The sequence below is a fragment of the Mustela nivalis genome, assembly GCF_964662115.1.
Source record: "Mustela nivalis genome assembly, chromosome: 19".
NCBI classification, from domain to species: Eukaryota; Metazoa; Chordata; class Mammalia; order Carnivora; family Mustelidae; genus Mustela; species Mustela nivalis.
The window spans coordinates 7,670,646-7,684,681 of NC_139038.1; the positions used below are offsets into that span (position 1 = coordinate 7,670,646).

General features: G+C 56.3%; 1 protein-coding gene across 5 annotated transcripts; it reads left to right on the forward strand.

Annotated features, from left to right (window-relative positions):
- Nucleotides 1-1,806: 1,806 nt before the first annotated feature.
- NYAP1 (neuronal tyrosine phosphorylated phosphoinositide-3-kinase adaptor 1) lies at nucleotides 1,807-9,834 on the forward strand. Of its 5 annotated transcripts, none has more exons than XM_082712835.1 (7): nucleotides 1,807-2,198; nucleotides 3,468-3,619; nucleotides 5,159-5,514; nucleotides 5,962-7,479; nucleotides 8,356-8,571; nucleotides 8,778-8,886; nucleotides 9,426-9,834. In XM_082712835.1, exons 2-7 carry the CDS (start codon nucleotides 3,552-3,554, stop codon nucleotides 9,697-9,699), a joined length of 2,541 nt encoding a protein of 846 aa, XP_082568961.1. In that variant the 5' UTR covers nucleotides 1,807-2,198; nucleotides 3,468-3,551; the 3' UTR covers nucleotides 9,700-9,834. The 5 variants fall into 5 exon arrangements, with proteins under 5 accessions (XP_082568961.1, XP_082568964.1, XP_082568963.1 ...); XM_082712838.1 differs by having other exon boundaries at nucleotides 1,808-2,198; nucleotides 8,778-8,887; nucleotides 9,442-9,834; XM_082712837.1 differs by having other exon boundaries at nucleotides 1,808-2,198; nucleotides 8,359-8,571.
- Nucleotides 9,835-14,036: the final 4,202 nt, after the last annotated feature.

A 14,036-nucleotide genomic window follows, 5' to 3' on the forward strand; every position in this document is an offset into this window, starting at 1 on the left:
AAATTCCTCACATTCGTCTGCTTTATATAGTGATCTCACAGATTCTCCAAACAATCCAGGGCAGGGATGGGGTCGGTTTTGAACTCCAGTGTTTCTGCCAAGGAAACAGACGCTGGATGGCATTCAGTTATTTATTTGCCCGAGGCCTCAGTTAGTGTTTGATGGCACTGAGGCTTGGACTGGGCTGACACATCCCTCCTTCTTCAGCTTGAGCTCATGGAAAAAAAAATTTAAAGATTTTATTGGACAGAGCCAGCGAGAGAGATCACAAGTAGGCAGAGAAGCAGGGGACAAAGTAGGATCCCTGCTGAGCAGACAGCCCGATGCTGGGCGAGATCCCAGGAGCCTGAGATCCTGACCTGAGATAAAGGCAGAGACCCAACCCACTGAGCCACCCAGGCACCCCTAGCTCACGGAAATTTTTAACCACTCTTTAGGGCTGGGGGGAAAACAAAATGATGACGCCTGTCTCCACGTTTACATATCCTGAATTTCTTTGTTAAGATGCATCTGTACTCTGCCTCTCTCCCTTCCTGGTAACAGAGGCTACCTCAGCCAGGTCCTAAAGGCCTCCCAAGTTCTGAGGTCCAGGAAGCAGCCTCCCACACACCCCACAGCCCCCCCCACCTCTCTCCCCTCTGGCAATACTCAGAACACAGCCCCGCTGCTCCGCCCCCAGATCCTCCTTCCTTCAGCGCTGACTCGCTACAAAGGACTCAAAATTTATCTCTGGACTCTCCCCTTCCCACCAACTCAGACGCTCAGCCTCAACTTGGGACTCCTCCGTGTCTGCAGGCCCTGGGACGTTGCTGGTCTCTGCAGAAATGTTTATTGAATGAATAAATAAAAATTCATTCACACTAAGGTGTGAATGTGAAAGGGCTGTTATGTATTTTAATGTATTCCCTCTCTGGGGCTAATAATAGCTCTTTAATGTATTTTACAGCTTACAAATCTCCTTGTATTCCTTTGCTGCCCCCCAACAACTTCATGGAGGTAGGTATGAGATGAAGCATCTCTCAGAGAGGTGGTATGATTTACCCAAAGCCACACAGCACATCTGCAGAGATTTGCCATGTAAAGTAACGTAAAGTAACGTTCGGGGGTTTAGGGGTGGGGGATCCATTTTTCAGCCACTTAAGGATAAAACTCGGCTCCTCTCGCAGCTGATGTTCGGCAAAGGGATTTCCGAGGGAGGATTTCTCAGAACTAAAGACAAAGGTGAAGAGGCATTGAGGAGGGGGGTGCAAGGTCGCGACCCTTAGCGGCCGCCTCGACCACACCCGGGGCCGTTGCCGCGGTGGTCCCAGTCAGAGGCCGATCCCCGGGGCACCCAGGACCTGGTGGGCGCCGCCGCGGAGTCAAAGGTTAATAGAGGATGACTTGAGCCGCTGGGGCGGACTGGAGTTAAGCCTTGGAGCCCAGGCCATGAAACAAGGTCCGGACGCCGGGGAGGCTCCAGTGATACGCGACCAGCTTTAAAAGAGCCAGCTCTGGCGCCCTCCCCGCACCTGGGGGGCTGCAGGAAGATGGGGTGCAGCCAGGGGAACACGCCCCCTGCTGGGCAGAGGCTCGGAAGGTAGGGCTCACGACTCTCCGAGCCCCTCCGCCCGGAAAGCGGCACCCCCTGCCGGCCTCACCGCCTCACTGCACTCGGGGCCCCGCAGCCGCAGCCTCGCCCCGGCCGGACGCGGGGTGCGCACCCGGAGAGCGCCAGGCGCACACGGGGTACGCGCGGGGGTGCAGGTCCCGGGCTGCCACTGGGGGGCGCCGCTACGCGCTGCGCCCCGCTTCGCTCCGCCGGGGCCTCGGACACCGAACCGAACACCGCCCGGCCGGGCAGAGGCCGAGGGGCGACGAGGAGCGGCCGCCTCAAAGCGGGGGCGGGCCGGCGGCAGGTCCCCCGCGCCTCGCGACCTTTCTCCGAGTCCCCCCGCTGGCTCGGCTGGCTCTGCGGCCCCCGCGCCTCCCAACCCAACCCGGCGGCGCAGCGCGGCGCGGCCGCTCCCACTCCGTCCTTGGAGGGTGTGGAAGGGTGGGTTTGGGGCCGGGGGCGGGTCTGGGGGCGGACCCGGAGGCGGGGCTGTCTCTGCGGCAGGGCCCAGCTCGGCTCCCCCCGGTCTCTCTCTGTCTCTCCTCCTCCCTCCTCCTGCTCCGGGCGGAGCCCGGCATGGGGGGGCCGGCGCCCGGCAGGCCAGGTACGGTGATGTGGAAATTGGGGAGCCTTGGTGCGGGGAGGTGGGGTGGGGGGGACAGGGAGTAGTGAGGATTGGCGGGGCGAGAGACGGAGAAACCCAGGGTAGCAGGACAAGGAGAAGGGGAGGGGTGCCCGGGAACCTGGGGCCCTTGGATGGAGAGGGGGATGAAGCCGCCAGGTTTGGAACAAACAGGGAAGGGAGAGGACGGCAGTGAGGAGGGGCGCCTAGGAGGAGAGGTGAGGCCGAAGGCGGAAAGGAGAGTGTGTTTGGGGGGAGGGAAACCAGAGCAGGTCTGGAGGCCGCAGCTCAGAAGGTAGCTATGGGGCCAGACGGGAGACCCCCCGGGTGGGATTGAGGGCAGAGACTGGAAGAGGGAAGCCGGGAGCCTCCCAGATCCTGGAGGAGGAAGAAGGGGATCTGGGCCATCATCGAGGGAGGTGGAGACTGTCACTGAGGGACCGGGACGCAGGCATAGGGGTGGACGGAGGCCCGGGGCCCAGGCAGAGGACTGGAAGGGAAAACTGCCCGCAGGGAATGGAAATGGATGGTTGGGTAGTATTGTAGATGCCCAACTCCGAGTGCCCCCCACCCCTTTGCCAGAATCCTCACCCTGCCCTCATGACATCCCCAGCGTCAGGGCCCGGGAGGGGGTGGGGATTCTGACCATCTCCCCCTTCCCCAGTGGGGTACAATGTACACAAGTAGGCCGTAGCAGAACTCCTTGTCTGTAGGTATGTCCAGCTCCCCGTAGCCGGTGTGTGTGTGTGTCTGGAGGTCTGTGTGTGCTGTGGGTGTGTCGGGGTGTTTATGTCTGTGTGTGTCTGCCTGTTCCTAGGTTGTGTTTACCCATCTGATCTGTGTCTGGTCCTCTGTGTGTAGATATGGGTCTGTGGCCTGGTGGTTTGTGTATCTGAACGTGTATTTGTGTGGCTGTGAGGCTGCTGTGTATTTGCGGGGCCTGTCTGTGTGGTAGATCTGGGTGTATTTACAGGATGGGAATCTGTGTCGAGCTGATCTCTCCCGGAGGTGTATTTGTGGCTCTGAACACCTTTGTCAGGGTGTGTGACTCTGTACACATATCCTGTGTCTGTCTGTCTGTGGGTCCTAGAGGCGGTGTTGGGTTTTCTCTGCCTCCATCTGTTTGCCACTCTCTGAGGACCCAAGTCACATCTCCACTCCTTTCTCTCTCTCTCTTTCTCTTTCTCATTCATTCCTGGCCCCCACCCACCCCACATCTTTCTTTTTTTCCTTCCCCTCTCCCCCACCAAGTGGATCCGGGACCCAGGGAGGGCCGCCCCCCGGGCCTGGTGGCGCTGAGCAGGGCCCCCCAGCCCCCACCTCCTGCCCCACGACATGAACCTCCTCTACCGAAAAACCAAGCTGGAGTGGAGGCAGCACAAGGAGGAGGAGGCCAAGAGGAGGTAAGGCCGTGGTCCTAGAGATCTGCCCCGTGGGCTGTCCCACCTCCTCTTCCTTGGTGGCTGGGCCACATCCCTCTGCCCTTCCTGGGTCCAGCCGCCTGGTCAGGAGTCTGATCTGAGAGTCTGTGCTCAGTACAGAATTTCTGGATTGCATACACCCTGTCCCCACCCTGCTGCTGGCCCCTGGTTCCAGCCCTTGTCCTGGCCTCTTGGGGGGGGGGGTGGCCTTCCGGCTCAGGAGCACCCTGTTGGCTCTTCCCCACCCCTGGAAGCCCGAGTCACTCCTTCCTGACTCACCTCTGGCCTGTAGTCTTCTCCTTTCTGTCAGTATGGGGTTGGTTCCAGGCTCCCCCGTCACCTGACCTTGGAAGGGGCAGGCCCCACTGCCCTCCTGGTCCAGGGACAGGGTCACTCGCGGGGTACCAGAGAAGATCCGTTTGGCACTCTCCCCAGCTCCGCTGCTGGGGGCGGCGAGTGGCCAAGGGGCAGGGTTGTGTGTGTGCATGTGAGTGTCGTGGTGGGAGTCGTGAAGGCTGGGCCCTGCCGAGGAGCCAGGCCCGGGGACCTCTCCCTGCTTGGCCTCTCCTTGCTCTCCCAGGGACCTGGATCCTGGCCTCTCTCGCTCGCTCCCCTCTCTCTTCACTCCCATTGACAGCACAGCCTCTTGGAGCCTGAGTCAGAGCCACCTCCCTGCTCCCTTCTCCCTCCTCGAAACTGTGGAGTTTAATTCTTGTTGTTAATTAGATTAATCAGAGCTATGACTGCAGTGATCTCTCCCTAATGAAGGGTTAGCAGACAGGGCCTTAATGAGAGCCCACCCCGCAGTGGCTCTCCCCTCTCCCCTGCCAGCCGCCCCTCCCTTCACTCGCACAGAAGCTCAGGGGCAGTGAGAGGGAATGGGGGTGAGCCTGGGAGGGTGACAGAGAAAGGATGGCACCGGTACCCAGGGAGAGGCAGAGCCAGAGGAAGGGAGGAGAAGGATCAGCAGGAGGAGGCCGCTCTGGCGATGCGGCTGTACAGCCCTCGGCGGGGAAGGGAGGCGCGGGTCGGTGTGGGAGCGGAGGCCGCGGCAGCCGGACACGCTGGGAGGCCAGAGGCCAGGTGTGGGCTGGTGAGCGTGAGGAGCAGAGCCCTGGCGGCAGGTGTCTGTGCCCGGCGGGGCTGTGCTGCCTGTTTGCGTCTCTCTACCTATGCATGAAGCCATCCACACAAGGGCCCTGTGCCAGATATGCCCAGGCTGGGATCAGACAGCTCCAGGGACGCTCCCCTGCACACATACTTACCCCTTCGCTCATCCCTACTCGCTGTGCCTCCCCGATTTCCTTGTCCTAAAGCCTAGGGATTCTGCCAGAAGTTTCTACTTCGCTGTCCTAGACCTTCAGGCAGCCTCCCATCCCCACCCCAGGCCCCTTCCTCCTCCTCCTCCTCCTCCTCCTCCTCCTGGGAAGGCACAGGGCTGCGCACCCCTCTGAGGGTAGAGGAGGGGGAGGCCCAGGCCCGAGGCCCAGCCTCTGTTCCATCCTGGCCTTCTCTCCCCAGCTCCAGTAAGGAGGTGGCTCCTGCAGGCCCCGCAGGGTCCGGGGCCGGCCCGGGGCCTGGGGTCCGGGTGCGGGACATCGCCTCGCTGCGCCGCTCCCTCAGGATGGGCTTCATGACGATGCCAGCCTCCCAGGAGCACACCCCCCACCCCTGCCGCAGCGCCATGGCCCCACGGTCACTCTCCTGCCATTCAGTGGGCAGCATGGACAGTGTTGGGGGTGGACCTGGGGGGGGAGGCGGGGGTCTCACAGAGGACAGCAGTGCCCGAAGACCCCCTGCCAAGCCCCGGAGACATCCCAGCACCAAGCTCAGCATGGCAGGGTCGGGCGTAGAGATGCCCCCCAGCAAGAAAGCAGGTGAGACACCCCCAACCCTCCCCAGGAGCTGAGATGATCCATTGCAGGCCTAGAGAGGCCTACTGGGGAGGGTTCATTCGGGGAAGAGCTAAGGAAATGGAAGGTTCCATTCTCAGTGGGAGTGGTGGGGGGGGTGGTTTCTTTTTGGAAGGGCCTGAGATGAACCATTCAAGGGCAGGGGAAGCTCCCCCCGAAAAGTCCATTCCAGGGGAAGGGGTGGCCTTGAATTCACGGTGGGAGCTGCGGATTCTGGGGAGTTCTGTCAGAAGGACTGAGAGCAGGCTGGGAGAGAGGGAACCCACCACCGTGCTTTCAGTTGAGGGGTGTGGGGAAAATAAAAGACCCAGATACGCCCTTGCAGCTGAGTTTAAGAGATCGGAAGGGGTCTGCCCGTCTCCTGTCCCCACGAAGAGCCCGGTTTATTTTTCTCCTTCCCATTCTGGCCAGGCTCACAGAAGCCAACCCCAGAGGGCCGAGAGTCCAGCCGGAAGGTTCCGCCACAGAAGCCCCGGAGAAGCCCGAACACCCAGCTCTCCGTCTCCTTCGATGAGTCCTGTCCCCCAGCCCCCTCTCCTCGTGGGGGGAATCTGCCCCTTCAGCGCCTCAGTAGGGGGTCCTGCATAGCTGGGGACCCTGAGGTGGGTGCCCAGGAAGAGGAGCCCGTGTACATTGAGATGGTGGGGGATGTCTTCAGGGGAGGAGGACGAAGTGGAGGGGGCCTGACTGGGCCCCCTCTGGGGGGAAGGGGCCCAACCCCTCCAGCGGGCGCTGACTCGGACTCAGAGGAGAGCGAGGCCATATATGAGGAGATGAAGTACCCGCTGCCCGAGGAGGCAGGAGAAGGCCGGCCCAACGGGGCCCCCCCATTGACCGCAAGCTCCTTGCCACACCAGCCTCCCGCCCTGCAGCCCCACGCCCACCGCCGGCCAGCGTCAGCCCTCCCAAGCAGGAGGGATGGGACACCTACCAAGGCCACTCCTTGTGAAATCCCCCCGCCCTTCCCCAACCTCCTCCAGCACCGTCCTCCGCTCCTGGCCTTCCCCCAAGCCAAGGCTGCTTCCCGAACCCCTGGCGATGGGGTCTCGAGGCTACCGGTCCTCTGCCACTCGAAGGAGCCAACGGGCTCCACCCCAGCTCCCCAAGTGCCTGCCCGGGAGCGGGAGACGCCTCCCCCACCGCCTCCGCCTCCTGCTGCCAACCTGCTGCTGCTGGGACCCTCGGGCCGGGCCCGGAGCCACTCAACACCGTTGCCACCCCAGGGCTCTGGCCAGCCCCGGGGGGAGCGGGAGCTCCCCAACTCCCACAGCATGATCTGCCCCAAGGCGGCAGGGGTGCCGGCAGCCCCTCCTGCCCCGGCCGCCTTGCTCCCTGGCCCCCCCAAGGACAAGGCTGTGTCTTACACCATGGTGTACTCGGCAGTCAAGGTGACCACGCATTCTGTCCTGCCAGCTGGTCCACCCCTAGGTGTTGGGGAACCAAAGACGGAGAAGGAGATCTCGGTCCTCCATGGAATGCTGTGCACCAGCTCGAGGCCCCCAGTGCCTGGGAAGTCCAGCCCCCACAGCGGGGCCATGGGCGCGGGAGCTGGGGTCCTCCACCATCGGGGCTGCCTGGCCTCCCCACACAGCCTTCCGGACCCGACTGCGGGCCCCCTGACTCCCCTATGGACCTACCCGGCTGCAGCAGCTGGGCTCAAGAGACCCCCTGCCTATGAGAGCCTCAAGGCCGGGGGGTTGCTGAATAAGGGCTGTGGAATGGGGGCCCCATCCCCCATGGTCAAGATCCAGCTGCAGGAGCAAGGGACCGACGGGGGTGCCTTTGCCAGCATCTCCTGCGCGCATGTCATCGCCAGTGCAGGGACACCAGAGGAGGAGGAAGAGGAGATGGGCGCCGCGACATTTGGGGCAGGCTGGGCTCTGCAGAGGAAGGTCCTGTATGGAGGGAGAAAAGCAAAAGAGCTGGACAGTGAGTGAGGGGCGGGAATTTGGGGGTGGAGGAACTGGGGACGCGTGTGATGATCTCGAGGAAGCGTTGGAGGGCTTGTCTGGAAGCTACAACCCATTGTCCTGAAGTGGGAAGTTTTCAAGGAGACTGGAGAATAAGAGCACGCAGCAGGCTGAGGGGCCAGGGTCCCCGTGTGCGTGCTGGACGGGCAGGAAGATCTACAGTGGGGAGAGGCTAGAATCTGGCCCCAGGGGTAACCACCTCCTGCCCCGTCCTGCTCTACTCCCTGCCCTTCCCTTTGCTAGGCTGCAGGGGTCTGTGTGTGTGTGTGTGTGTGTGTGTGAGTGCACGCACACTAGGAGCTAAACACAGCTGCCTCCCAGCTGTTGCCATGGCAACCCATCCAGACAGGAGGGAGAGGAGAGGGAGGCCCCTACCGTTGCCTGGCAACGCAATGCTGTGCCAGGCCTCCTCTCGGAGCTGAGCTTAGTTCCCTAGCAGCCCTGCCCCCAACACCCCCCCTCTTCCCGGCTCAGGATTTGGGATCTCTTCCCCCTCTGTGTTTCATGGGTGGTCACTGCGGCCCTCTCAGGCGGGAGAGGCTGTGGAGCTGAAGCTGGGGTAGGGGAGACCCTCCTGTGACCACAGAGAAGGGTTTGGGGGTAGCAAATACTAGTCTGAGGCCAGGGATGGCACCGATGGGTGGAAAGGAAAGTGGCACTATTGGGGTCCCTCCTGTGTGTGTGTGTGGGGGGGAGTGTGAAATAGGTTCTCTCCCTTCTCTGCTGTGACTTGCGAAAGGGCAGTCACTTCTGGTCCACGCGTGTCGCAGTGGGTGTAGCTAGGGGGACAGCAAGACCCTTCTCGTGGGCAGGCACTAAGCTCTTCTTATCCCAGCAGAGGTCGAGGATGGTGGCCGGGCCTGGAATGGCAGTGAGGGTCCAGGCAAGGCGGAGCGTGAGGAGCGAGGCCCCATGGCATCAGGGATTCCAGTGAGGAGTCAGGGGGCAGAGGGCCTGCTGGCCAGGATCCACCACGGAGGGGACCGAGGAGGGAGCCGCACAGCGCTACCTGTACCCTGCCAGACGTTTCCTGCTTGCCACCGCAATGGAGGTGACACCCCCCCCCCCCGGGGCCCTTACAGAGATGGGGCTGGAAGGGGCGAGGTCTCCCAGGGTCCATGTCCTGGGCCCTCCATTCTGACACGACGTCGCCATCCCCTTGCTTCCCCTGCTGAGTCAGGGGTAGCCTGGAGGGGGCTGTGGGAGGGGAACCTGGAGGCCCCTATATCCTTGTCACTTATCATCTGTCCCCCTCAGACTTCACAGGAGGCTACCGCCTGGGGCGCTCGGCCTCCACATCTGGAGTCCGGCAGGCCGCGCTCCACACCCCCCGACCCTGCAGCCAGCCTAGGGATGCCCCAAGCCAGGTGAGGGGAAGACCATGTTGGGTTTTCTTTTATTTCCGAAGGAGCAGGTGGGGAAGAAGGTCTGGGTGTGGAAAGAAAAGTAGGAGGCCACCTCGGGGCGGGGTTGGGGCGGGGGCTGGCACAGTCCAGTAGGCATCCTGAGAGGGGCTGTATTCCATGGGGACAGCCAGACAGCTGCTACCACTAGCTTGCCATGGGCCTTCCTGCATTTAGAAAATGGGGGTACCAATTCGAAAAGTGCGTTCTACAGGGAAGACAGTTATTTAAAGGGTGCCCATTCCTTAGGGTAAGACGGGTCCAGCCTGGCACTAGGGCACCCACTAGGTGCAAGAGGTGGGTTTCTGTCCCTGTCCCCCCCCCACCACCGGAACACACACTCCCAGCCAGGGGGAGAGGACACAGGCCTTGGGGGGCAAGAGAGGACTTGCTTCTGGGGGAAGACATTGGTCTTTGCGGTGGGGGACCGGGCCTGGTCGCTCTGAGGTCCTTGACCTCCCCCTCCTTTCGCCTTCCTCCCCTCGTCGCGGGCCGGCGGGCGGGAGGAAGGGGCACAGACCCAGCCCGCGCTGCCGCTGCCGCTGCCCCTGCCGCCTCAGCCCGCCCGCGAGCGCGACGGCAAGCTGCTGGAGGTGATCGAGCGCAAGCGCTGCGTGTGCAAAGAGATCAAGGCCCGCCACCGCCCCGACCGAGGCCTCTGCAAGCAGGAAAGCATGCCCATCCTCCCCAGCTGGCGGCGGGGGCCGGAGCCCCGCAAGTCCGGCACCCCGCCCTGCCGCCGGCAGCACACCGTCCTCTGGGACACTGCCATCTGAGGAGGCCGGGAGGCCCGGGCACCGGACTGGGGAGCGGGGCGGGGGTGCCCGGCTCTCCGGGAGACTTGCCTTGAAAGAGGGACACTTGAAGGACCAGGTGAGAGAAAGCCAGGGAGAAGCCCCAGCCTTGCACCCTAACAACCCCCACCCCTCCAGACGGGGGTATCTGCCAGGCCCATCGGGCACGCCCGCCCCACCCGCATTCCCTGAAATTTGGGGAGGAGGGTTTGAGGTTGGGAGTGAGGCCCTTCGCTGCTCTCCATGCTGGGCGAGGCAGACTCCTCCTGAGAGGGCAAAGGCCAATCCTGGAGGTCAGCATGGGGGAGGAGGAAAGGGAAGGGAGGAAGGGGGGGGCGGGTCAGGTGAAGGACGGGGCTAGCGAGTGTGAGGTAGAGGGGCTCTTTATAGAGCCAGGAGTGGGGAGGGGGTATTTATTTCGTTATTTATTTTAGTTGGGAGGGCAGTTCTGGCCTCTTCTGACCTACTCCTGGGCAGGGAGTAGGCAGTGGGGGGCAATTAAAGGGAACCAAGTTGGCGCTCTCCCCAAGCCTGAAGCTGGCACAGCCACACCCACCCTGACCGTGGGGATTGGTGTGGATTGGGGAGCCAAGCAAGAGGAGGGAGGGGCCCCAGCGAGCTGAGGGCCGCAGACTCATTTACAGTATTTTACCACAGCCAGAATTTGGTAGTGAGTGTGGCCTGCTGTGTAACAGGCATCTTATTTAGCTCTGGGGTGAGGGGGTAGCACCAGGGATGGGCGGGGTGATGGGGAAGGAGGGAAATTTTAGCGGGTGGGGGGTGGGCGGGGTATTTATTTAAATTTTAAAAAAAATCAGAAGAGATGTCAGGAACTTTTTTTTAATTCCTTTCTTTTCAGAATAATATATTAAAAGACTAATGATCCTAGAACTGGCTTCTTATAGTTCAGTGTGCTCTGCTTTTCTTACACCTGTTTCTTTTCCCTCTTGTCGGGTGGTTGATGGGAGTTGGAGGTGGGGGGGCAGGGAGGGGTGAGTGGCTGTGGCAGGTACTGGGGAGAGGTGGAGGTGGAGGGAAGTCTGGAAATGCCTACTGAGTGAGCTTCCTTGTGCTTGGGAACACACCCATGCAGGAGCATTCAGACTGAAGCCTGCCCTTAGGCAGCCTGTAGTCCACTCGGGGGATGAGACACCTGGGACAACACCAGATGTTGCTACAGCAGTAAGGGGGGGGGGGGTTGTAGGAATCATCTAAGAAGGTTTTCTAGAAAGTGATCCTAAAGGGACAGGTAAAGTTTGGATGAGCAGGGTGAAGAGGAAAAGTGCCAAGGTCACACACAGTATGATTGTCTGCAGAACAGAAGATAGGGTAGGACAGGAAATGTGTTTAAATAATGCAAAGGGCAATGAGTCAACCACAAATGATGCTGGTTCAGAGAGATGGGCATCAAAGCAAGATTCTGATCCTCAGGAAGCAATCACCAAGGAGGATAAAAAAGTGTCTAGGAGAATGGAGGGCAAGACGGAGCTGGAAGAACATCCTTCGGTGGGAAATGAAGGAGCTGAATGGGGCATCCGAGAAGCCCAATTTTAGAACTCCTGGGACGGGGGAAATGATCACTTTGATAGAGCAAAGCTAGTGGGGTAAGAGGGATTTTGAGGGAAGAATGCTGAATTGGAAGCAGTGGTTAATACCCGGGTTGAAAGGTTTGCTACCAGCTAGAACAGACTTTCAGAAAGTGTGGTGGATGATAGAAGAGATGTTGCTAGCAATCTGAAGAACATTTTATGGGTTTTTTTTTAAGATTTTATTTTTAATCTACACCCAACATGGGGCTCAAACTTAGAACCCAGAGGTCAAGACTCTCACACTCTACAGACTGAGCTAGCCAGCCATGTGCCCCAAGAAGAATTTTTTTTTCAAGTTTCAGTAGTTTTCTATTTATTTTCATTCCTATTAGATAAATTAAAACCAGCATATCAAAGTATTAATGAATATTCCTTGGATATTATTGTACAAGATAAAGCTAAATTTATTTTTAATTAGTTATTTTAAAGAAAAGTGTTAAATAATGGTGCAGGTATGATAGACAGAATATGGAAAATAATGACAGCAATATGACAGTTTTTAGAATTTGGGAAACACCAAGTTAGAAATGAGAGTTTGGGAGAGATGAGAAGTTGGGAAAAGATTAAAAGACTATGGACATTAGGAATCATCAACCTAGAACTAATACTCCAGGCCTAGACTGAATTGTATAAAGGAGAATTGGATAAAGAGATAAGAACAGAATGTGAACAAGAAATAGCTTTCTACATTTTAATTTTTTTAATTGAGATATATCAACATATAAAATTGTATTAGTTTCAGGTGTCCAAAATGATTTGATGTATGTATATATTGTGAAATGATTGTCACAATAAGTGTAGTTAACATCCATCCCCACACATAGCTACAGTTTCTTTCCTTGTGATGAGAACTTTTAAGATCAACCCTCTTAGCAACTTTCAAATGTTATTGTTAACTATAGTCACTATGGTATACATTACTACTCTAGGACTTACTTATCTGATAACTGGAAGTTTGTACCTTGAACCACCTTCACCAATTTTGCCCATGCCCCAGCCCCATCTCTGACAACTACCAACCTGTTCTCCATGTCTGTGAGTTTTTTGTTGTTTTAGGTTCCGCATATAAGTGAGATCATAGAATATTTGCTTTTCTGTCTGACTTATTTCACTTAGCACAACGCCTCAGTGTTGTCACAAATAGCACAATTTCTGAAACCTTTTTAATAATTAGAAAATTAGTGGAAGCAAATATCCTGCTTATAAGAGCAACAGGAATCCTAAAATACCTCAAAGTAACTTTAATAATGTATAGGACTTATATTCGGTCAATCAATAAAACTAAAGTCCTTTGAGTTCAACCAGGAATATTTCCATAAGCAGAGTAATAACTTGTTTGTAGATAAGAAGGCCATAATATAAAAGATAATGTTTTCCCTGAATCCATAAATTTGATGCAGTCTCTAAATTCTAAAAGGATGAGTTAGGAAACTTGACAAAATAATGCAAAAGTTCATCAGAATGATAGTGAGAAAAACCAGAACGTTCTGAAACAGATGAGTAACGGGGGGACCTAGCCTACCAATATTAAAAGTTGAAATAAAGGCACAGTATGCTGGGATTGGCACAGGCCTGGCACATCCATCAGAATAGAGTCCAGAAATAGCTCCAAATGCACATGGGAATTTGGCATGGATATGATAAAGGTGGTTATTTTAAGGGGAAAACAATTACTCAATGGTGGTTTCTTGATTAGCTACTTAAGGGAGAGTGTGGGAAGCTGGATTTCTATTTCATTCGTTATGCCAAAAGATTTAAATGTAGAAACAAAACATTAAAAGCGAAAAATGGGTGAACATTCTTTTAACCTTGGGTTGGAGAAGGTCTTTCTAAAATGGCATGCCAACCAGAAACAGACTGAAACACTTTTTAAGTTTTATCATGTTCTCAACTAAAACGTCTATTTGGCAAACTCAAACTATGAAGATTAAACTAGGAAAATATTTTTTTAGATTCTAAGTGATCTCTACACCCAAGGTGGGGCTCAAACTCACGGATCCCAAGATTAAGAGGCACACACTCCACTGACTGAAGGAGCTAGGCACCCTATGGAAAAAGATTTCAAACACATGAAAAAGATTGACACAGTGTATCAGATTTCTGAGTTGATAAGAAAAGGAAAAAACAACCCAAACGAAGGACATGAGCAGATAATTCACCAAAGAAACAGAAATTACCAACAAACATGTTCAACCACAACCACAAGTGATATGAAATACAGCAATAATAAAATACTTTTTATCTGACAAACTTGAAAAAAACTCATAGCATCAATTTGGCAAGTATATATGGAAAACAGGCACTCACTGTGTAAATGTAAATACACCTTTTCTGGAAGTCAGTTTAATAATATTTGTTAAAAATTTGGGCACCTGGGTGGCTCAGTTGGTTAAGCAACTGTCTTCGGCTCAGGTTATGGTCTTGGGAGTCCTGGGATGGAGTCCCACATCAGGCTCCCAGCAACATGGGGAGTCTCCTTCTCCCTCTGAGCTACCCTCTCATGCTCTTACTCTGTCTCTCTCTTTCAAAATGAATAAATAAAACCTTTAAAAATTTTGTTAAAAATTTAAATGTACATAGTTTCGACTCAAATTCCATTTCCAGGAATTTATCCTACAGAGGTGGTTACACAAGTGCACAAAGCTAGATGCACAAATGTGCTAATTACTAGGCTGTTTGAAATGATGAAAAATTGGAAACAACCCCAATTTCATTAGTATGGCACTAATT